This window comes from Ursus maritimus, unplaced genomic scaffold (assembly GCF_017311325.1).
Source record: "Ursus maritimus isolate PB19 unplaced genomic scaffold, ASM1731132v1 scaffold_28, whole genome shotgun sequence".
NCBI lineage: Eukaryota > Metazoa > Chordata > Mammalia > Carnivora > Ursidae > Ursus > Ursus maritimus.
In genome coordinates, this window is record NW_024425341.1 from 5,450,437 (window position 1) to 5,475,422 (window position 24,986).

General features: G+C 36.3%; 1 protein-coding gene across 1 annotated transcript in view; it reads right to left on the reverse strand.

Moving 5' to 3' along the window:
- The window catches only part of ADAM9 (ADAM metallopeptidase domain 9), a 135,782-nt gene that overhangs the window by 99,424 nt on the left and 11,372 nt on the right, over nucleotides 1-24,986 (reverse strand). Inside the window, exons 3-9 of the mRNA XM_008686620.2 lie at nucleotides 23,507-23,565; nucleotides 13,767-13,845; nucleotides 7,702-7,778; nucleotides 6,490-6,685; nucleotides 5,265-5,330; nucleotides 3,354-3,425; nucleotides 2,127-2,296 (exon numbers count right to left, since the gene is read on the reverse strand). Coding sequence (XP_008684842.1) covers nucleotides 2,127-2,296; nucleotides 3,354-3,425; nucleotides 5,265-5,330; nucleotides 6,490-6,685; nucleotides 7,702-7,778; nucleotides 13,767-13,845; nucleotides 23,507-23,565 — 719 coding nt within the window. The remainder of the gene's footprint in view (nucleotides 1-2,126; nucleotides 2,297-3,353; nucleotides 3,426-5,264; nucleotides 5,331-6,489; nucleotides 6,686-7,701; nucleotides 7,779-13,766; nucleotides 13,846-23,506; nucleotides 23,566-24,986) is intronic.

Below are 24,986 nucleotides of genomic sequence, written 5' to 3' on the forward strand. Positions count from 1 at the left end.
TTGGTAGGTTTGGTTGGGCAAGGCATGTACTAGACGCTTATTCCTTCTGGCCATTTGTGAACAGGTCAGGACCAAGCCTTTGTGATTACAGGGCTATAAAAATCAACTTTGGCATTTTCACTGCCTTGCTTTAAATTAACTCACATAGCAAAAGAAAACAAAATAAAATCGAGGGTGCCGGGAATGACCAGCACTCCCTGTATCAATGGATGAAAGATTACTCCAAACTTTGCTGTGAGAGAAAGAAGGCAAGGGGGTCAGCGTTCAGAGAGGAAGACCCTTTGCTCTTCTTTGTTCTGGGCTTTATTGGTCCTTCAGGATACTCATAAATCTTTATCACTCTTTCTCAAGCATGGATGTGTAACAAGGGGTCTTACTGGAACCAGGAGAATCTGTTTAGGGGAAAGATATGATATGCTAATTTGCAGGTTTTTCGGAGTTCTGCTAAACATAGCCTAGGGGGACAATGCATACATCTCTTAGATAGATCACAGGGCGGCTGTTTGGGCTAAGAAAGCTTGGGGGAACTCCCTGAGGCATTCCTACTGCAGACTGGTCACTCAGGCATTCCCAAGGCCTACGCCCTTCTCGGAAACCTTCCCTGCCTCCAGCGGCCTCCGTGTTACATTTTAGCAAGCCAGGTATTATGGCTGATTTGTTAACCCCAACAACAAGGGAAATTTTTCCTCAGAAAAAATTATGAGTTTTAGGTACCATCAACACTGAGGGAGGCAAAAATATATAAATTAGAACATTTTTCTGCAAAAAGCCAGCCTATCAAGTTAGAAGACTTTTGGGGGGGCAGGGCGTTGGGGGGTGGGGGATAAAGAGGAACAATAGCTTTATTGCTTTGCCAGGCAAAGAAGGCTGCAGCAGGCTAAGGCCTTCAACACTGCAATCCCTCAAGCCAGAAAATTTTAAGAAGGATAAAATGTTTTAAATAGTTTTAAATAAGGATTTTGCTGTAAGTTTTGGATTGTATTTGTATTAAGTGATTTATGTAAGTTTAGGTTTTATTATGGTACTGTGAAAATGCTATATAAAAGAAAATTTTAAAATATCAGTAAGATTCCAAAGAGAATAAAAAAATTATTATATCCATGAAATGCGAACTTGATTATATAAAAATACTGAAGGGGACAAAAAGATCTAGGGAACATTAAAAATAAGATTGCAGAAATAAACTCAACAGAAAGCTTACAAGAGAAATTTAAGGAACTATCCCAGAAAGTAGAACCAAAAGACAAAAAGAAAGGAGATGAAAGATAATAAAATTAGAGGACAAGCACAAGAAACTCAATGGCCAACCAAATAAAAGGAACCCCAGAAGGAATGATGAACAAAAATAAAGAGGATCAAATCATCTACAACATAATTAGAAAAAAATACCTAAAACTGCAGGCCGTCAGTTTCAAGATTGAAGTTACCCACCAAGAACACAACACAATGAGTGATAAAAGATCTACACTGAAGCCTATCATCAGGACAATTTAGAAGCCTGGGAACCCAGAGAAGATTCTAGAAGTTTTCAGAGAAGGAAGAAAACAAACAAACCCACAAAGGATCGGGCATCAGAATGCGTTAAAGCGTCTCAACAGTAATATCGGAAGTCAAAAGACAACAGAGCCATGCCTTCAAAATTCTGACGGAAAAAGACTTCATGCCTCGAATTTTACACTCAGCCAAATAATCAAAAAAGTTACAAAACAAACTATAAAGCACACCTCTGAAAAACTGAGTCACTTAGGCCCTAGGATAGAGGTCACACAGAGGTAATTTTTAAATTCTATTCTGAGACTGTGAAGCACAATTTCTGACATGCAAGAGGTCAAAATTTTTTCTTTCCATATATTCTTTCACAAGAAGAAACGAGAAAACACGCCATACCAAGGTGAAGGAGTAAAAGCCAAGAAAGAAGAACGACATAGAATTAAGGTTGACAGGGGATCCAACACAGAAGGTAAGTCTCATTATCATACTGTGACTTATCATGGGGTTTCACACAAAGCTCTCCTTATTCAGACAAATGCTCAAAAACCTTAAGAAAATATGATTCTAATTTAAAAAAAGGCAAAAGTTACTGTTCTGACCATTTCATTAATAGCACTTTTTCAAAAATCACTTACAGAACTAGCTGTGCACTGTCGTGTCTCCGACGTGTTATGAGAAATTTTTCACGCCACTGTACAAAGTTCCCCAACACATCACCAGCACCTCCAATTATGTTGATAAGGTTTCCATTTGTCCAAATCTCTAGTCCAACCAGCACAATTCGAATATTCAACATAATATACATCTAGGAAGAAAACAGAAATAAAGTATATAAAATATATTAAAGAATATGAGAATCTCTTTTAACTTAAGATGAAGTAACACAACTACTTAAATTAAAAACAGGACTCCTCCCCTCCAAAAAATACATTTCATTCAATATAATGAGACTCTAACCTCTCAAGGGTCTCAGTGTCCTCATCCATAAAATAAAAGTAATGGAAGTTCAAGATCATTTTTTACCTTCCATTCCAAAATCTGACAAACTGAAAATTTTAAGTTTTTGGTAAATCTGGCTTCCAAATTGCCCTAAACTAATGCAAATCTATTTATAGTTTGTAGGTACCTCACTTAATGTAAATATCCATATGTTTCACTACAGGAATATCAGTGAGTTTGACTATAAAGAGCTACCAGAAGGTCTGTTAGAGGTGTTACACAACACATGGTGAACCATATTGCCTTTCTAAACTTTTACCTAAAATTCTAATTACACGTACCCCAAAGGTTTCAGATAGTGCACTACAGAACTCATTTTTATTTCACAGAGATACTGTGAGGAATTAAGTGGCAATAAATGTAAAGCACTTGGCTCAGTTTCTAGCATATTATAAATGCTCAATAGAACACTACTGTCCTCATCATTATTATTATGCTTAATATTCACATCAGGGAAATAGCTTATAGATGAAATTATAACAACATGCATCTAATTCTTCAATAACTCCCACTGGATGAATGAACTACAAAGTCTCACACCAAATTTTTCTCTCTCTCCCTCCCTCCCTCTTGCTCTTCCTCTCACACTCTGAAATTCAAAGATCTTTTCGTAAATGCCAAAGTTCCTTACCCTTTCTACACTAAGGATAAAATAGATGCTAATATGAAATGTCTTACTTGTCTCAGCCTTTCTACAATTTCTTTCAAACATAAAAAATGTTATAAAACAAACTAGAAAACAGACCCCTAAAAAACTGAGTCCTTAGGATAATCAGAACTCAAAATGAGACAATTTTTAAATTCTGTTCTGAGACTGTGAAAAGACAGGCTAGAATAATCCGATAATAGAAAACACAACTTACACTATCCAAGTAGTTTGCTAAACGGATCATCTCCTCTCTCACTGCAGTCTGATTTCTTCCCATCATGTCATACTGAAAAGCAAGAAAGGAAAATCATTTTCACCAAAGTCATTTATGAAAAAAACTTCTAAAATCTGTTATAATGAAGGTAAGAATCCCAAATATTTCTTCTGAACTCAAAATGGAGGTATTGAGACATTCACCTGCCTTTCAAATTAACAAATCTAAAGAATACATTTCAGTGATAAATAAGAAGAAAAACAGGTTCAAGTGTGAAATGAATAAGGAAAACATACTGAAGTCTTTATTTGCTCCAAATTAGCATAATTTTAAAATGAATTCTCTTTAATATTTTTTATTCATTTTAATGCAAAAATGTTTTCAAACATTTTATAAAGGTAGTGTTTAAAACAATCAAAATGTACAGATAAAGGGATAAAAACAATCTTACAGATCTCCTGACTCTTAGACTAAAGACATTACCAATAAACAATTTCTAAACTCTCGGCTAAATTAATAACTCAAGATTAACCAATGTTCACCAACAGAGACATTATAGGTAGACAAAATATATATTTAAAAGTTTAACTACATTAAAACAAACAGTTGATATGACCAATTCTTTTCAAGACCTGGCTAAATCCAAATGTCTATTTTAACATTATTTTAATACAAGCAACTAAATAACCAATGAAAAGAAAATTTTAAAAAGAATATATGGTTTTGCTCTAAGATAAAAGCATTAATATCAGAATATATCAGATCTTTCATCAGTCAGGCATTTTATCATGATTCTCCTAAACAAACAAAAAATGTAATATATCTGATACGGTTTGATTAAAATGGAATCATTCTTATTTTGAACCATTTTCCACCAGTACACAACAAATCTATCTGGAAAGAGTAATAGATAAAAACATTTCAAATCTCTATTTTTGTCACTTGTCCAACAATCTCCAGAAACTTTTTATCCTTTATCAGGCATAAAGTTCATGCTTGGTCACACTCCTTGTGCTTTTTCCTTCTACCACTTGAGGGTAATGAACCTATAATAAACAAATCTGAATACATTTCTACCTGCTAATAAATACAGCTTGTTTATTTCCAACCTATGTACAATAAAGGATTTTTTTTAACCATAAAAAGCCTCTAAACTGCAGCTTATAAGAAAGGAACGCCAATATTGCTAAGTTTCTACAAACCACTTTTTCACACAAACAACAAAGCTGAAGTAAAAATCAGACAAAACATTTCAAATGATCTATGTTAAATTATATAACAGCTGTATCTAAAACTGACAACCCTGTAAATGCTAAAACAGACCCATTACTTTTCTTAGCTAAATTAAGCACGATTCTTAAATATGAATAAGGAAAATCCCTGGTGTTATCCTGGACACAGAAATTAATAATAAATGCTAAAATCAACTATTCTCCTCTCTTCCCTTCTAAAGCATGCCACGACCCAGAAGTTTCTGTCACTTAAAGTGAAGTATATGTAAGTTAACTGAAATTCTAAAAGGCAAAGCAATTTCATTAGGCAACAAAGCAGTATCTGATTAGCTGGGCTGTCATCACAGTCCTTTAAAGTCATCTGAAAAGATGACCCTAACTGAAGGGCAATACAGTTTCACTGAAGAAATTCTGCATAAGCAAATCACCCAGAAGAACAGCGGCAGGGGGGCGGGGATCACCAGTAAAAAATAGTTAGAGATATTCTCATTTGCTACATTCAGCTTCTGGTGGGGTTATGAACATCAAGCATGTTTAAAGGGAAAAAAAAGCCATTTTAGTTTTAAAACTACATTAAAGAAAAATCAATACAAATATATTATATTTTTGTTTCCTTCATGAGATGCTCACTTCTCATCTGCTTTTCATGAAAAAGAGGAAAAACTGTCACCAATCCTACCCTTTCCTTGTCTACGACAATGAACAGCTCCACATATCGGGTCTGTGGCAGGACAGCTCTTCTTCTCTGTCAAAAACACAAACATCATAAAGGCAAAAAAAAAAAAAAAAAGTTATAAGACTACATGTTTAAAAAAAAGAAAAACTACATGTTTTTCATAGGTAGTGACCTTACCTTCATCTCTAATCTCTTATTTCAGGTCTCCTAAGAACATGATAAAATTACTTACTTCACACAGATCAATAAAGCCAAAAACATGTTTTTTCTAAAACAGTGGTATCTGCTCTCTGTACTAGTCTGAGAAAAATTCTAGTTAACAATAATATGAGGTATTCAAATTTCCAAAGCAGAATTCCTGATTTTCTAATATCACAATTATACATACTCACACACACTTTAATGGGAAACCCCATTACTGTGTTCAAAGTGGAAAAATGAATATAGTAATTATAATATTATAAGAATATAATAACCCAGAGCAGAAGTAAGGACAAGGTGACCACTTCAAAAAATGACTAGTTCTGTGATTTTCAGAAATTCATATAAAGTACAGAATTCGACAAAAATTTAGAAGTTTTCCAATGATGAAAGCTAAAAAGAACAGTCCAATGGTCAAAAGAGTGGGCACATGAGTGGCAATGAAAATAATGCCATGAACTCATATGCAAATACACTAGAAGAGACACATGCCTCTTCCAACACAGCAGCATCATGTAGAAAGGCACAGTGCCCACAAGTGAAGTTGACCTGTTCTAGAAACGTTTCAGTCTAAGAGTCCCGCGTCATGAAGAAGCAGGGAATCCTAATGAAGACTCAAAATAGGGATACAAGTGTTCCTGGAAGACATCTGAAATAATTAAAGTCCTAACTCTCAATTGCTCTCTCTTTCTCCGATCTAGGGCTCAAGAATCAATATTCCTGTTTATGTAAAAGGCATCTAAATAAAAAACTGTACTGCTCCCTGAAAGACAATATAATGGACTATGCAGCAATGATAAAAAGAAATGGAAGTTTCGTTTAAGATTTAAGCCCTGATTTCTCAAACACACAGAACTTGACTGTGATTGACTTGGTGGCAGGAACCGCATCTTTTTATCCCTTAGTACCTATTAAAATACCTGGCACAAAGTTGGCAAAAACATAACAATAATAAGTACTGGTTTAATGCATAAATACATGATTTTTAACACTGTAGTCTGAGCCATGAAGAAATGTATTTCCTTACTCGAAGTAGCTGAGTGATGCTAGGAGGCTCTTCCTCTTCATAGTTTATGGTTTCTTTCTCTATATCCTTGTTGAAAACCCCACATTTCAGGGGCTCTTTGTGGACATCATCCATCCGATAAAAGATGTGCTCAAAATGAGAGCTGTTTTGCAGGGGTTCAATCCCGTAACTCACATTCTCTATATGCAGCAATCCTCTAAGTGTCGCATTACACGTACACAATTTTTTAAAATGAAGAAAATAATACACAGGAAAAAGAATCAGAACACCTGAATTCAAATCCTAGTTCTTAACATGTGTAAGAAAGGGTAGCATGGTATAGAGAAAAATACTACGCTTTAGAGTCACACAGACATATATTTAAAACTCAAGACTGCTACTTACTAACAACCCCCCCCCCCAAAGTCAGTTAACCTCTCCAAGTGACTGCTGTGTATAATGGAAGGCAATTCAGAACAATGGCTAAAAGTATGGAATCTGGAGCCAGAGAACCAGTGTTTGAATCCCAAATGATTCCTCCTAGCTGTGGGACTCTCAGCAATGACTTAACCTCTACCTTACTTTATTCCACATGGGGTTGTTCTGAAAACTAAATCATTACATAAGTGAGAAATACTTAGAACATGGCCTGGTGCACAGTAACTCCTCTGTGTTATTACTTAAATGGAGATAATTATAGCCATCTTATACAGCTGGTTTGAGAATTAAAATTTATTAGTTCAATCAGTCACGTAACCAAGGAACCAGCACAGCATCATATTGCCAGGCCTTCAATAAACGTAATTTTAATATTATTATCCCTTTACTTGGTATGTGGTACAACTTCTCTGAACCCCAGTTTGCTCATCACCTAAATATGGAGATAGTGAGCCCCTTTCCACAGGCATTGTGAGACTTAAATGAAAGATTATAGGTGAAAATTGTATACAGTGCTACAGAAATTAAAAGTATGCTTTTTTAAATAGCAAAAATTACTTAGCAGTCTCAAATCAATGAAATTTTTTTTTAGATACTGAAACTCACCAACTGTAATATTTTTTTAAATAAACATGTCAAGAATGATACCTGATACATAGCTCTAAAGACCTTCAGCAATACAAAGTAAAATCTAATTTTGTTAAATCCCTCAAAATGACTTGATTTAGAAACAGAGATAGGTAAAAGGGTAAGAAATAGAAGAAAGGAAAAAAAGTGACATAGAAAATGCCTTACCTGAGTCCAAAACAGTCGCTAAGAGCAATGGATGAATTATAAACTCCCTCCACATAGCCCCGATAATGACAATGATTCTAAACGATAAAAACTGTATTATCTTCAAATACTGTTACATGGCTATAATTTATCATAGAAATTACAGAGCTAACAAAATTATTCAAGGTCAGTAAACTAACAACTTTGTTTATACCACTGGCATTTTATAATATAACACGGCATTCTCTGGACTATTACCACCCTACAAGTATACAAATGTTTAGGCAGAATTCCAGAGGATACTAAGTACAAACAGCTCTACCCCAATAACCTTTAGGCCTAGAAGCAGAACAGGACAGCATTATGTCATGTTTAACATCTTAGATGACAGTCAATCCAGGAAGAAACAGCAGCCAATTGACATCTACACAGAACGGGACCTTGGGACAAGCTAATGGTGCCAAGGGGGAAGAAAAATGAGTATGTGGCAAAAAAGTAATTTTGATCACATGATTTTCTTTTCTTCTTATATTTATACTAATTATTATTAGTTTTACATTTAGCCATCTTAAAAAATAAAAGAGGCTTTATCCTTAATTTTGAATAACAAATTGGCCATTGGAAATACAAGCATATTATCACTAATATCAGATTTTTTTTTTTTTTTTTACTACACGATGAGATTTTCTCCTCTTAACACAATTTCAAAGCATGAAAAAAAAGCCAAGGTCACGGGGGAGGGGGTTGTTGGGCAGACTAACCCTACCAGACATTAAGACATATCACAAGGCCTTAATAATTAAAATAGTATGGTACTGATGATGAATTGAGAGAACCACCAGTAGAACAGAATTTGGGGACTTGAAATAGACCAGAATACATATGGAACTGGGTCAAGGATTTTTATAATAAATGGTGCTCAGTCCACTGGTTAGACATTTGGAAACGGATAAAATTAGATCCATACCTCACACCATACGTAAGTAAAAAATAGAAATGAATCAAGAATCTCAACATAAAAAATAAAAACCATACAAAAGCTAAAAGAAAGTATGGGTGAATTCCTCTTTAACCTGGATGTAGAGAAAGGCTATCACTTCAATATGCAATTAAAGAAAAAAATGATAATTTTTACTACATAAAAAGTTTTTCAAACTTCTACATGGAAAGAAACACCAAAAAAAAAAAAAAAGTCAAACACAATACAGAGATTGGGAAAAAAATATTTGTAATGTGTATCACAGATACAAGACTAATATCCCTAACTATAAAGAACTCTTAAACATTGAAGGGGAAAGATTAAAAACTCAATAGAGAAGAAGAAGAAGTAAAACTGTCACTATTTGCAGATGACATAATATTATATACAGAAAACCCTAAAGACTCCACCAAAAAACTGTTAGAACTAATAAATGAATTCAGTAAAGTTTCAGGAAACAAAATCAATATACAGAAATCTGTTGTGTTCTATATACTGATAATGAACTAACAAAAGGAAAAATTAAGAAAACAATCCCATTTACACTTGCATCAAAAAGAATAAAATACCTAGATATAAATTTAACGAAGCAGGAAAGACCTATACACAGAAAATGATAAGCCATTAATGAAAGAAACTGAAGAAGATACAAATAAGCAGAAAGATAATCCATGATCATAGATTGGAAGAACAAATATTATTTAAATATCTAGACTAACTAAGGAAATCTACAGATTCAGTGCAATCCCTATCAAGATTCCGACGGCATTTTTTATGGAAATGGAACAAAAAATCTAAAATCTGTCTGGAACCACAAAAAATACCACATAGAGTAAAGACACTTCTTTCTCTTCTTGAGAAAGAAAAAGCTAGAGTCCTCATGCTCCCTGATTTCAAACTGTATTACAAAAAGCTATAGCAATCAAAACAGTATGGTGTTAGCATAAAAATAGACACATAGATCAATGGAACAGAACAGAGAGCCCAGAAGTAAACCCACACCTATATGGTCAATTAATTTCTGACAAAGGAGCCAAGAATATACCAGTCTCTTCAATAAATGGTACTGAGAAAACTGGATAGAAAAGAATGAAACTGGACCACTATCTTACATCGTATATAAAAATTAACAAAAAATTAGACTAAAGACAGCATAGCAACTATAGTTAATAATGTTCTACTGTATATACGAAAGCTACCAAGGTATTAATCTTAAAAGTTCTCATCACATACACACAAAAAATGTTTTAACTATGCATGATAACAGACATTAACAAGACTTACAGTGGTGATCATTTCACAATATATACAAATATCAAATCATTATGATGTATACCTGAAACTAATGCAATATAATGTATGTCAATTATACCTCAATTAAAATTTTTTTTTCTTAGAGGAACAGCAACAAAAAACCCAGTGGAAAGCAGGGCAAAAGACATGAACAGGCAATTCACAAAAGAACATAAAAATGCCCTCACATATATGAAGATTTTCAACCTCACTCCTGAAAAAGTAAGAATCAATGAGTCTACGCTCAAATTAAGAAAGGAAAAACTTTTCCTTGCAGAAAGCATTAATGCACAGATGAAACACTAATGAAATTAGGAAATCACCATTTTAACCACCATCATAATAACCATTAATTCAGGCAAATACTAAATAAAATTTAGTATTAAATTTTAATGGGTAAAAATTTGAGAAGTAACAGGATATTTATATTAGTCTCAAAATATCTAACCATGGTATTCATTAAAAAGGCAAAAAAAAAATTAACTGTACAGAGGAGAAACCTGGCAGACAATTCCTTAACTAAATGTATCAAAGTTAACACTATCAGCAACACTACCCACACACATGCTTCTTAACAGGATCACTGAGGACCACTCAGTATCACTTTGGTGGTATTCCTGCCAAAAGTACATAACCTGAATCTGATCATGAGTAAACATCAATCTCAGATTGCAGGACACTCTACAAAAGTTGGCCTGTACCTCTCAAAAATGCCAGTGTCATGAAATACAAGAGAAGACAAAAGATTTCCAGATTAGAGGAGACTACGGAGACATAACCACTGAATGCAGCACATGAACTTGGATTTTCTTTTGCCATAAAGCACATTACTGGGATGATGGACCAAAAAAATATGTATCAGTAAGATCTATAAATGAGATAATAGTATTGCTTCAATGTTAACTTTCTAATTTTGAAAATTGTACTTGATTACATAAAGAATTTCTTGTTTTTTGGGGAATTTACACTGACGTTTTTAAGGGTAAAGGGATACCATGTCTGCAGTATACTCTAAAAGTTTCAGGAAACAAAAAAAACAGAGATGAAAGGATAAAGCAAATGAAGTAAAATGTTAATATTTGGAGAATCTAGGTGAAGGGGATGCATGCAATGTTTCCTCTAAGTCTAAAGTGGTGAAAATTTAAAAAAAATAAATAATTCTCAGCTAAAAATACAGGCTCAATTTCAAGATTTTACAACTTTTTCTACTGTGGGGCAGTTCACAACCACTCGTTTTTCTTTTTAGTGCTTTGTGTTAAAGTCTAGCTTTGATATTGCCTCCTTCTCACTAGAGGAAAATAAATACCTTCTATTACCAAAGAGGTAGCACTTAGGAGATAATAATACTTGTAACTCATGGCACTCCAAAATTAAATGTTTCTAGTTTCAATTACATTAGAAGCTCTCTTATTTGACATGACTGAAACCCAGCCCTTGGTCACTTAATCTATCAACTTGATGGTATTTTTTAAATGACTCGGTTTTATTAAATCTTTCCGAAGCCTTCAATGCACTTAAAAAAAAACAACAAATGGTATTTCATAAGTTTATAAAACATCTAATTAAACGGCATGATTATAGTAAAGGTACAAATGCCACAGTTTGGAAACATGCAAACTATAAGCAAAAAACTCAACTAGGGGGAGAAATACACAGAGCTCTGAGAGGGAAATGCCTAGCCACAGCCCAGCGAGCATGGGGAGGTCCATATAGTTTTCAGACGAAACAAGGAGTATTAGTTAATTAGGGAAGTTAGTTAAGACACTGGCTGATGCATCTGCAAGTGCCCCAGAGTTCTAACACATAGTAATTTGGAGTTTTATTTCACACAATAACTTGTATAAAGTAATTAAAGCTTAGGTTTTTTTGTGAAAAATGGCCTTTGTGAAAGAGATGACAAAAGCCAGGTAATAGCTTTACAAATTACTTTAATCTTAAATAATAGATCATAAGGGAAAGCGCTTAAGTTTTCTGAATGTAATTTCACTGTATTTTATAAGCAAAAGTAATGTCATTGTGATATCTAGCAATGTAGCCATATGCCAAAAATTCCCAGCACCAAAGTTTTAATTGGTATCTCAAATCTATAGACATATTTTCATCTATCTGAACAATACTCAATAACCAAGAAATAAATAAAAGACTTCATCTGTCTTAGTTTATATTTTTCAATCACCCAGGAAAGCACAATTCCCTAATACTACTTGAAGATAACATCTGCATAGATTTCTATGACTGAAATCTATTTTTAACAGTTTAAAGCATATATATTTTCAATAAGAACAAATAATAATATTTATTGAGTTAAAAATGGTCAGGCTATCTGTTGTAAGTGTCTTACAAGTGTTAACTCATTTAATGGAGATACGATGTACAGCATAAGGAACGTAATTAATAATAGGTAACAACTTCGTGTCGTGACAGATGGGAGCTAGATTTATCATGGTGATCACATCACAACACATATAAATGTTGAATCATTATGCTGTACACCTAAAACAAACATAATATTGTATGTCAACTACACTTCAATTTAAAAAAAAAGAAAGTATTAAGTCATTTAAGCCTGCCAGTAACTCCTTTAAGTTGTAATTATTATTCCCATTTTAAGGTGAAGATAGTAAGGTGCAGATAAGTTAAAGTAACATGACCAGCAAATAAATGACAGATTAAGTCCAAACAGTGTGTATCTCCAAAACCTACACCAAGAAACTTCTCCCAAGGAAAAACAAACAAACAAAAAACCTTTAAGATCACTGCTTTTGTCAAGTGGCCTAAATTACATGGTCTTTGGCTTCATGGCACAGCAATCTCTAGATAAATAATGAATGGTTAGATGAACAGATGGATGGGTTATCTGTGATCTGGTTTATGCTGTCATATGTGTTTAAGCTGCTCTACTAGTCTGCCATTGAACAGCGGACAAATAAGACACTAAAGTAAAGGAATCAGAAAGTGAACCAGAAAAGAGTAAGTCAGCATATCCTTATTTTTTTAAGTACTAGTAATTAATCTAAGATAAAGGTTTGCCTTCCATCTGTTTGAAGAGTGCTACAGCAATGCATAACTAACATAAACAGTTTAACCCAGCCAAACATTACAAAGCTCAAGAGGAAAATAACACACGTTTAATCAGAACAAAGACTTCTCATGGACACTAACGCAAAAGCCAAAAATACAGAACACCTAACTGCCAAAAAGGACTGTAAAACACTCTTCCCAAATGACACTAGATATGTCTCTGCTCTAATTTAGTAACACATAAAGCCAAATTCGGCAACTGCCAATTATTTCAAGTGGTCCCAGCCAGTTCTGTCCTCAGGAATACTCTGTTCTCTGATGCAAGGAGGGCCACATTTCTTGAGAAAAGAACTGTTTTTAGTAAAAGCTTAGGACATACAACAGCATACAAGTGTTTGTTCTTTACTAAGAACTAATGGCAAGTTAAATGGTTTAATAAGGAAGTTAAGATGTGCTTTCAGAGATACTTTCAGCAAAATATTTTTTTTAAATCTATGTTAAAATATATCAAACATTCCCCCTTCATAAGCGGTAAGGATTACCATTAAGTAGAAGATTCTTCCCCTGGACTTTAAAAAAAGACAAACAGCACTTGACTACCGAGTACCGGGAGAACTGTGAAGTCCTTGTGAAGGCACCCATCACCCACCCGCTTCCCAGGACAACTCCATATGTTAAAATGTCAAGAGTGGCCCTTGCTGGCTGTGCAATGTACTTGTGTACCTGAACAGAACTCATTTTAAAATTATAATTATTTTAAATTTGCTATAAGATCAAGAGGAAAACATATTACCTGTAAATCAGGATGGTCAGAGATCAGAGCCCCTTCCTTGTCGTAGGTATAAACTACAAAATCTCGGGGCAAAAGGTCACTGGAAGAGGAATACAACACATCGTTTAAGACTGTTTTATCTATATACAACTAGGAACGCAACTCATAAGGCAGTACTCCTATAAGAGATAAGCAGGGATAAAAACTTTTTACCTGACAAATTATTACTTAAGGAGGGAGCTACTATAAAACAAAAAGCTCACGAACAGACTTAAATCTGAAATCGTGTGCACTGCTCCCTCATAAAGAATGTGGGGCTACACATTTGTTCGAATGATCATAAAACGCTGGTCGCAAAAAAACATAAGTAATGTCTTTAAATTTTTCTGCTACATCTCTTAGGAATGGTACAAATAAGGTTATACAGTACATCATATTTCCAGAAGTAAGTGCTTTTATTCTTTCCTAAAAGTCCTATATAAACAAGAAGCACTCACTGCTTTCACCTGGTAAGTATAGAGGCAAAATCTGTGTCGGCTGGAGGAAACAATTACTGCTGATTCCTGAAGCTCCCTTGTGTGTTAAGGGAGCTCAGTCCTGTGAACCATATGTGTAAAGACAGGGTTATCTTCGTTAAAGAAAAAAACCATTCAGTGACACTTGTTAAAGATGGTCAGGCCGACTTCATTAAGCTCCACTGTGACAGGTATAGGAAAACCACTACAACGGCATTTTATAATGAGGGAGTGCTGAAGGTCAACTCCAAAAACAGCATCGGCAAATGGGAATTTATAGCCAAGGGGCAGGGTACCGGGGCTCAGTGGATAGAAAATTACTAACTGGAAATACCACCGTTGAGGAGCGGCATGGCTAAACTAACCTAACAGATTCTCACTGAAGACAGGCCAGAGTGATCGGAAATCACCTGGAGGGTACTCAAGGATGAGGAACCGGATCACATGCCCAGAGGGATCAGAAATGGGGGAGGCGGGAAGGAGTTCTTACTAAAACCAGATTTTACAGGAAGTGCACCAATGCACCTAGGAGAAGGTTCAATGGCCTGACTGAAGTTTGGTCAGGCAAAGACTGTTTGTCAGTCTTCCCTCTTGTTCAAGAAAAGAAGAGACATCCTTCTTTCCTCTGAACCATATAAATCCATTTTTCTGTCAGGTTGCCTTTTGTTCATTAAGGATCAGCTGAATCATCTATTGGAACTTGGTAGTAAAGGACATTTGCTGGATGCTGCTAGCAGTCAGGCATTTAATGAGGAGAGTTGCTATGAAAATAAAAGAAAAACAAAGACTAAGAGTTAGAAACGCAGTTTCTGAGTCCAGTGGGCAGCAAAGTTTTTAGATCGGAAGTTCTTGAAGCATGGTAGAGGATGGCGTTGGCCAGCTGACAGACCTTCCTGGTTGGCAGTTTGAATGTCTCTGGTGCGGACATCAGGCATTCTGGTGAACTTTCTGGATGGGCCATACGGCAGGAGGCAGGAAGTTTACCCATACATGATCTTCTGTGGTAAAAATTTTTTTGGGGGGGGAGTTTATATCAATTTGTCCAGCTTTAGCCTTGCAAAGCTTCAGGAAAAAGGTGGTCTTAATTCTCAACAATTCCAAGTCAGAAGGGAGAAAAATTGGAAATGTTAATTTGCAGAGTTGAAGCCAGCTACTGGAGGAAACCAGAAGATTTCAGGATTTGGTAAAAACTGGCAAAATGAGGGGCGCCTGGGTGGCTCAGTCAGTTTAGCCTCTGACTCTTGATTTCAGTTCAGGTCATGATCTCAGGGTCTTGAGATCGAGCCCCATGCCTGGCTCTGAGCTCAGTGCAGAGTCTGCTTGAGACTCTCTCTTTCCCCCTGCCCCTCCCCCCGCTCACACACACTCATTCTACCTCTCTCTAAAATAAATAAATAAATAAATCTTTAAAAAAAAAAAAAAACTGGCAAGATGAGCCAGCATGGGTACACATTCCAGTCAAAAACCTTGGTGATACAACTAAGGTTTCCAATTGCATCCTGTTACAAGGAGAACGGATTCTCACAAAACTCACGTCAATAACTGTATTACCATGAAAATAAGAATACTCCCTGAGACCTTCCAATTCCTGGAGGGCTCAGGTAGGAAGGCAAGATCAGTGCTTCAGTTCTGCTTACAAAGGTATAAATTACAAACTGCTGTTACACTTAGCTTAAGAAAACAGAAAGAGTTTTCCTTAAATTTGGAAAGAAAAAAAATTAAAGAACCAGCAACGTTTCAAACAGAAGTTATAAAAAATCATAATCCTCTTCATCAGTTCAATCAGGTCCATTTAATTAAGTCTTGTTTTACTTAATCCTGGGTTAGCAGTTTTTATGAATCCATCAGTTTCTTCATTAGTTCTGGAAATTCTTACATAATCCAACAGCAAGGTCTCAAAGTTTTCAAGTGATGCCATCAAGGAGCATTCTAACCTACAGCTGGTTATAAACACTTCTAGAGAAGAATCACAGTAAAATTGTAACTGTCTGTGAGTGACAAAACACTTAAAAGCTGTCAAGGTTAAAGATCTGATGAGAATTCATCACAATGCTATTGACAAGGACATATTGTTATTTCTGTGACACACAATAATTTAAGAAAATAATTCAACAATAAAGGTACTGACAAATTTCTATGAACATACTATAATTTCTATGAACAAATACAACGCATGCCTGTATTGTATGTACAATCATCACTTATTTGACAATGCTTCCCATGTAATTTAACATATTAAATAAGCCTAATTAGTAAAACATGTCTCTTTTTATAAGGAGAGAGACAAAACCTAAGAGATTTTCCAAGGATCATCTAGGAAATCTCAAAGTTAATGTGAAGTCAAAAGGCTCCTCTTAGAGCTGATACGGAGAAGCTGTCACAAAGGTCAGAAGGTTTGATCCTCTGATAAACAGGATCACAGATCACTGGGAAAAAATCCTTAGTTATCCATTTAACCAAAGTCACAATTAAAAGATCTCAAAGACAAGGGGCGCCTGGGTGGCACAGCGGTTAAGCGTCTGCCTTCGGCTCAGGGCGTGATCCTGGCGTTATGGGATCGAGCCCCACATCAGGCTCCTCTGCTATGAGCCTGCTTCTTCCTCTCCCACTCCCCCTGCTTGTGTTCCCTCTCTCGCTGGCTGTCTCTATGTCTGTCGAATAAATAAATAAAATCTTTAAAAAAAAAAAAAAAAAGATCTCAAAGGCAAATACAGAAAGCTACCTAGTTACAAAAATTCTTAGTCTCTTACTATTGAGAACACCTGGTTTTCAATCAAAGAACTGATCGACATAATACGAAGCACGGGAAATTATTTTAAAACACAAAATCTTGTTTCCCCAGGCATATTACTTAAAAGGTAAAGAAAAACAACCTTTTTTATAATTTCTTATTAAGAGCAAACAAATAATCTAAGAAAACTTTGTTGTTTTAATACAGAGAGAAAAACCAAATAATGGTTTCACATCAGTCTGCTATTAATACTAAGGCAAATTTTTTAAAAATTAAAATAAATAAATAAGTAAATAAATACCCTACAAATAAATCCATCCAATCTTGGCCAGCTTTGACCAGAAAAGGAGAGATTCCTTTTCAAAGTTCCCTTTTCCACAGATCTTGTAAAAAAATTTTCTTATATCCATTCATTCTTATATCCATTCAAAAAAAAATCACAGACGCAAACAACCTAAAGAACCTACCTACAAAGGTATTCATATGATTCTTCCTTCCTCTTTCTCATTCTGAAACAACCAGTCATTCTACTTTACAACAAAATTACTCTTTTCCCCTTAACAAGAACATGTCCTTCATACCTTTCCTTATCAAAAATACATCTTACTTTCCTTTTATATAGTTTTTTTCTTTACCCTTATTATTCCTAGTAGTTTTATTTACATATATTGACTATATTTTTAACCATTAAAAACCCAAATTGTCAGTGAAAAGTAGAAAGCAGGCAACTGCAACTCACATACTATCCCACACTCCCATATTATCATCCTGTAGCAGGTTTAAGAATATCATCATTTCATAATCCTAGAAATGTGTCTTTTTCACAGCACAACTTTAGCATGTTTATTCACCGATTCAAGTACAATTAGCTTTTCTATACCATATTAAAAATGAGATGCCAAAAGTAAATGAAATTAATGTTCAGCAATTAATGTTTCAGTATTTTCTCTAATTTCGAAATGAGATCTAGATAGTCAATAAATACCCATCATTAACTTAACTTTGTATAGCTTGAACATTTAAAGTTATGAAAAAGGTTTTTGAAACTATTTTTAAGGAGACCTATTATAAAGCAGAATGATCAAGTTCATTTGTAAACTTTTATCGCATTTATATCTATTTAATTTCCTTGATCTTAACAACTATGTTTGAATTACTCATGAAAATTTCACAAGACATTAACTAAACAAAGCCATCCACCTATTATCTTAAGTAATTTTCCTGTTGACAAGTCAAGCCAGTATCAAAAAAAAAAAAAAAAAATCACATACGCAAACAACCTGAAGAACCTACCTACAAAGGTATTCATATGATTCTTCCTTCTTTGTCTTTTTTAACTGCGGTGCTTGACACACACTAAACAATTCCTTTTTATTATACATTCTGTTTTTAGGTTAGATTTATAGTTTATAACCTCGAACATCTAGCAGAAATAACATAAGTTTGACTAATAAATGTAGGTAGAAAAAACTTTGTATCTGCATTACATATTTAATGCTGACAACTCTAAAGTTGTCAGAGTTTATCAATAATTTTATCAATAATTGTAAAGCTAGCTTTATTTACCAAAGATTATCCCAAATCATGTGAATTAAAAAAAAAAAAAAAAAGACAATGACTTGGGTTAGTTTCTATATTTCTGAGTTTTAAGAAAATTTATATAAGTGTTCATTAGTCTCTAAGCCAATTTGAATAGAACTCCTTTAAGGGATTTTATTTTACTTTTTTAATATTTACTTATTTATTTGAGAGAGAGAGAGAGCATGTGCACATGCAAAAATGGGGGGGTGGGGCAGAGGGAGAGAATCTCAACCAGACTCCCTACTGAGTGCAGAGCCCTACACAGGGCTCGATTTCACCACCCATGAGATCATGACCTGAGTCAAAATCACCAACCGGACACTTAACCGACTGAGCCACCCAGGCACCTCTCCTTTAAAGGATTTTATAAATTAATTTGGTAATACAATCCAGAGGTAGGAAACTACAACACATCTATTACACATATATTATAAACATATATAAACATACAGACACATACAAATAGAAATCTTATAGCTTTCATTCCAAAATTTTAGCCATGAGTCAGTAAAACAGTAATGCAATCTCACTGGTTTATCTCCACTTTGTATTTTCATCCGAATTGTGTTTGTGGCAAATGGACCAAGTTAAGATGACCTGCCCACCAGTAACTGTGGAAACTTCTAAGACTTTTTTTGCTGTGATATGTAATATTATGAATGCAATGGACTAAAATTTTAGGTGAGTGACTGAAAAGACATCTAAGTGCTGTCTGGACATTTCCAAAGTCCATGAGTGAACAAATTGTCCAACTCTATTTCCAAATAGCCTTTCTTTTTTTTTTTCCTCTTCTGAGCCTCAGGGAGTTGCTTTCAGGGGTACCTGACTCCCTTGAGAGGACCCAAAAGAGGCTAGGGCACCTACGATTTCAGGGGCTATCGAAAGCTGAGGGCGGAAGTGGGAAGGGAAAAGTCAACAGGGATGGACAGAGGGATGGAGGTGGTAGGAGCTCAAAGAGGTACATCTCAAAGGATTCAAAGAAACTAGAGGGAAGACTGATGGTGGTAAGTGAGGGAAGGAGGAGCAGAAGCAAGAAGGGAGAGGTACAGGGAGTCAAGACAGAGAGATCTCAACTTTCCCAAAGAGGACAATGAAGTTCCAAATTACCCTCAGCAAAATCATGACAATAAGAAAAGAAGCAGGCCCAGCAGACAGTCAGCAGGAGTCTGAGAAAAGGGGTTTCAGTTGACTGGGAAGTTCCCCTGGGAGAAGCAGGATGCAACAGAGATTAAGAGAGAGAACTCACAGAGAGCCAGGAAGAAGAAGCTTCCAGCCCAGGGAATCAGGGAATAATCCCCACTCACAACAAGGAGCCAGGAAGACCTTCCAGCCCAGCAGGTACCTTGCAAAAAAGCCTGGGACTCTAACCCAGCCTCAGAAAGTATAATCAAAATCTTAAAAATCAAAATCTGTCCTTACCAGCTTCAACAGACATTTGTCCAGAGCAACTAACTGTTCAGGAGTCACCAATGGATCCCCAATCAAACAGTCAGGAACGAAGACAAAGCTTTCAAAGGTGCATACTTAGGGCCCTGGGTGAGAGATCCCCGGGTCCAATGAGGAATCTGATCCTATCTGAGTCACAGCACCATGACTGTCCAAGAAAAAAAAATATCCAATGACACTCTTAAAGATGGTAAGGCAGACTTAATTCAGGCCCATTGCACCAAGCGTAGGGACCACTTCAATGGGATTTCACCATAGGGGAGAGAAAGAAGGATCAACTGCAAATACAGCATGGGCAGGTGGGAATTTATGGCCAAGGGCCAGGGTAGCAATGGATAGAAAACTACTACCAGGAAACTTCAGGGGTGAGGAGGGTTCTAGCTAAAGCAACCTAACAGATAATTGCTGAAAACAGGACAAGGTGATCGGACATCACCTGGGGAGTGCTAAAGGATGAGAACCCGACCACATGTCCAGAATGATCAGAAATCGAGGGCAAGGGGGGTAGTGGTTCTTGCTAAACTGACTTAGTAGGGTTCTTGCCAAAACTGGATTTTATAAGGAAGCGCACTGATACACCTAGAAGAAGGTCCAGCAGCCTGACTGAAGTTTGGTCAAGCAAGGAATCTGTCATTTGCAGCAGAACCAGAGCAGCTCTACGCTTAACTCCAGGGCTTATGGACAAGTCAGGGAGGCAACGTGCTAGCTAGTGATTTACAGTGCGCCATTTAAAGTTCTGAACCCCTCTGGAGGCAGCCAGGCCCAGCTTGCCTACACTGTTTAAAGATGGAGCGACTCAGGGTTTGCATGCGGTTTAATCAGTTACACAGCCTGCCTCCGGCTACGGGACCAGAGTAGTGTAAAAGACCTCTTGTGTAAACTTGTGCCTGGGCCCCCCTGAAAATAAGATGCCATGCACATATCTCACAGGTTTGTAATCTAAAGACAAAGCACATCTGGGATTTGTGTAAAGTTTTCAATCCCATTGGTGATTATCTGCACTTTCTTTGTCCTGAAGTGTTGTCATCATTTACCTTTATTAAAGCCTACTTGAGTGAGCTTCAGAGTAGCCTGTGGAGTCTTCAGTCCTTTCGAACCCTGTTCATCACTGCACTGCCTCTTCTCTCTCCCCCCAACACACACACACACACACACACACACACACACACACACACACACACACACTCCCTCTAGTGGTGAATCTGAAAAGAATAAATGAGATAGTTTGCTTTGCTCTGCCTTTCTTCCTCTTTGGAAGTCGCTGCACACCCAGTGAGCGCAAATTCCACCATGCTTCTCCAGAAGCAAACTTGCCAGTAGGTAGCACTGACAGGAATGGCTAACTCTGCCTAAGCTGGGGTTCAGGGTTAGTAGGTCCATCAGGTTTTCATTCTAAGCTAAATCCTCCACCCCAGCCCTTATCAATAATAAAAGTGACGCGTGACCTCTTATTTAACTTACCCTTCCATTTCATTTTTAAGTCTTTCCGCACAGGCAGAGAAAGATGGGATCTCTTCTTTCCCATAACCCCCAGTCCCTGCCAAATACTCCACGTAAGCAATTACGTACCCGCTGCCACAAGAAGGGTTCATGGCTTTAACCAAATTCTCAAGGGATTCAAGACCCGAAAAGAGATAAGACCACTATTCTAAAGGCAATGGAAGGAAAAAAATGAGCATTTACTCCTTTATTGAATTTCACAATTTCCCTATTACTACAAAGAATGCATCTGAGCCATTTTATTACAGACTACCTACCCTGTTTTTCATTAGTGATCACTAGCTTTGATGACTACCTTTCAAAGATATTCAAAGGCCTAACTACTCTTACAAATGCCTAGAAAACACCATTTGCCACCAAATCAAGAACCATAGTAATAGAGCAGACATAACACACATATACAGATCACTAGACTTCTGTCAAATGACTTGGATTTGTGCCCCAGCTTGAACCCTTACAAACTATATGATACTGAACAAGTCAAGGAACTTCCCTGAACCTTGATATTCTTATGCACAAAATGAGGACAACAAACACTGCTCAACAATTAGGTTGTTATAACAATATGATAAATGAGATAAAGGTTATGAAAATGCTTTATAAGATGAAAACTATACAAACATAAGGACCTACAGTTAACTCTTGAACAACACAGGAGTTAGGGGTGCTGACACCCCATGCAGTCAAAAACCCACATATAATTTTTGGCTCCCCAAAAACTTAACTACTAACAGCCCACTGTTAACCAGAAGTCTTACAGATAACATAAGTGGTCAATTAACACGTATTTTACACATTGTATGTATTATATACATATAATTCTTACAATAAAGTGTTCTTACAATAAAGTAAGCCAAAGAAAATGTTGTCAAGGAAATCATAAGAGGGTGCCTGGGTGGCTCAGTCAGTTAAGAGCTGGACTCTGGCTTTCAGCTCAGGTCACGATCAACACAGGGTTGTGAGACTGAGACCTGCGTCGGGCGCCATGCTGTGCTTGGAGCCCGCTTAAGATTCTCTCTCCTTCTCCCTCTGCCCCTCACACTTGTGCGTGCTGTCTCTCTCTCAAATAAATAAATAAATCTTTTTTAAAAAGAAAGAAAAGGGAACAGGGAGAGACAGGCCACAGGAAAGTGGGTGACTCAGCATGGTTAAAAACTTGGCATTTTAAAAGGCAGTCAAAGAACACATACAACCAAAGTGGGATCAGGTGAAAACATGCCAAAATGTGGAGAAGGGATTAAAATAAAGAGGTGAGAAACTACTCTTGTGTCCTACATACCTGCGTCCCTCCCCTCTCCCCACTCTCAACCCCTGCAGAAAAATTCGTATGTTGAAGCCTCACAGCCAGTGTAGCTATATTTGGAAATGGAGCTACTAAGGAAGTAATTATGGTTAAATAAGGTCATATGGGTAAGGACCTGAACTGACAGGATTGGTGCCCCTACTAGAAGAGACACCAGACAGCTTGCTCCTCCCCCCAACCTCCACCCCCCATACCAAGGAGGCCATGTGAGCACAGCATGAGAAGATGGCCATCTGGAACTCAAGAGGAGAGCCCGCTCCAGACACCAGCCCAGATGGCCCCTTGATCTTGGACTTCTGGTCTCCAGAACTGTGAGAAAATAAACTTCCTTTTTTTTTTTTTTTTAGTCTGTGGTATTTTGTTACGGCAGCACTAGCAGACTGATGTAACTATTAAAGACTTCTCTACCACTGCTCAGTTGTTCCTTGGGCCGATCACAACTAAAAAGTGTTCTTCTGAAATGCAACTTTCTTTGGCTTTAATTTCTTTTCCCTTATTCTAATGTCAACGGAAACCAAAAATAGTATGGCTTTTTCCACACTGCTACTCTTGTTATTCTCACCTTTTTATCAATCTACTAAACATCTAATTAAATAGACTACTTAAATATACCACTTAAAACACACTCTCTTTCAAAACATACTATTTTTTAAACCAAAAAGCTAAAGTAAATTAAATTTCTTACTTGTTCCTTTCCAAGTGAATAATATGCTCTTTTCCTTCAGCTTGAATGATATAAGATACCTAAATGCACAGAGGAGAAAAAAAAAAAAACAATAAAACACCATCTTATAAATTACTTTTCAACAACAGGTATTTGTAAGACACTGAAAAGTCCATCCTGAATTAAAATAATTTGGCATCGATTAAAATTGTTTTACAGAACCTTATAACTGCTCTTAAATAATAAAAATGATACTCTGATCACCCCTACCTTCCTTTTATAACCTATTGTGGGAAATCACTTGCACGTCCATCTAAACTCTCCTCAAATTCATTCATAATTCAGCTCTAACTTTAGGAATTATTTCTATTAAGTCTGGCCATGTATTACCTACAGTGTAAAGTAGTTCTTCCTTTTGTTTAAGTGAAATGAATTTCTTAGTTTCAAGAGATTATCTCTAGTTCTAGTTACCCAAAAGTTGAAACTCATACACTCTGATGATTTTATATCTTCACACAGCTTACCACATTTCATCGCTTCTAAAACACACTTTTTACCCCACAAATGAACATCTCTGAAATCAAGATGCATCAAAGGCACAGCTGTCGAACCGGCAGGACTCTGTTTCTTCCCTAATTAGTGGTATATTAAACAACGGTATGCCTTATAGTTGAGTCAATGTATTGAGATAAAGTAATCTGCACTTATACACCCTCACATTCATGGGCCCCTCTTCTCTACCTCAAACAACTTCCCCAGCAACTTACCCATCAGAAGCACTTAATGTGATCATTAGAACCATGAGATTCCACTTTGCCTTAATGCTTTAACCAAAGGGAAAGTCATAGAGGGCCTCAACAAATAATGTTATCAGAAGTGTCCTCTTATTTTCCTTTCTGTTTCTGGACTCTAGGTTAACATTTTGCCAAGAAATAGCACGATCCCCTCTTCTAGGGCTCATCAACAGCCCATTTCTAGAGCCTAGACCGGGTTACAGCCCTTGGCACTCTACTTCCACGCCGTGAGTGTGAGCCTATTATCTACCTTGATGCTACCTCGATCTCAACTTAGGCATCAAAAATACCAAGCTCCTAGGTACAAACTTTCAGAGACAAAATAAGTAAGACAATAGAGATGAAAAGTACAGCATAGAGAATTTAGTCCACAAGATGGTAATAATATTGTTTGGTGACAGATGGTGACGTCACTTATCTTGGTGAGCACTGAGTAATGTATAGAACTGTTGAGTCATTACACTGTACACCTGACACTAATATAACACTATATGTTATACTTCAATAAGAATCAAAACTAAAAATAAAACAAAAGCAAGGAAGAAACAGCAACAACAAAAATTCCAAGCTCCTTCCATCATCACAGTTCTGGCATGTGCTGTTCTATCATTTCAGCTCTTGGTCAATCATAGGATATAAAAACACCACTGTCCTACCATCTGAGAAAAGTTCTGAAGAGTCTGAGAATTGTTTCGTGATACTATATT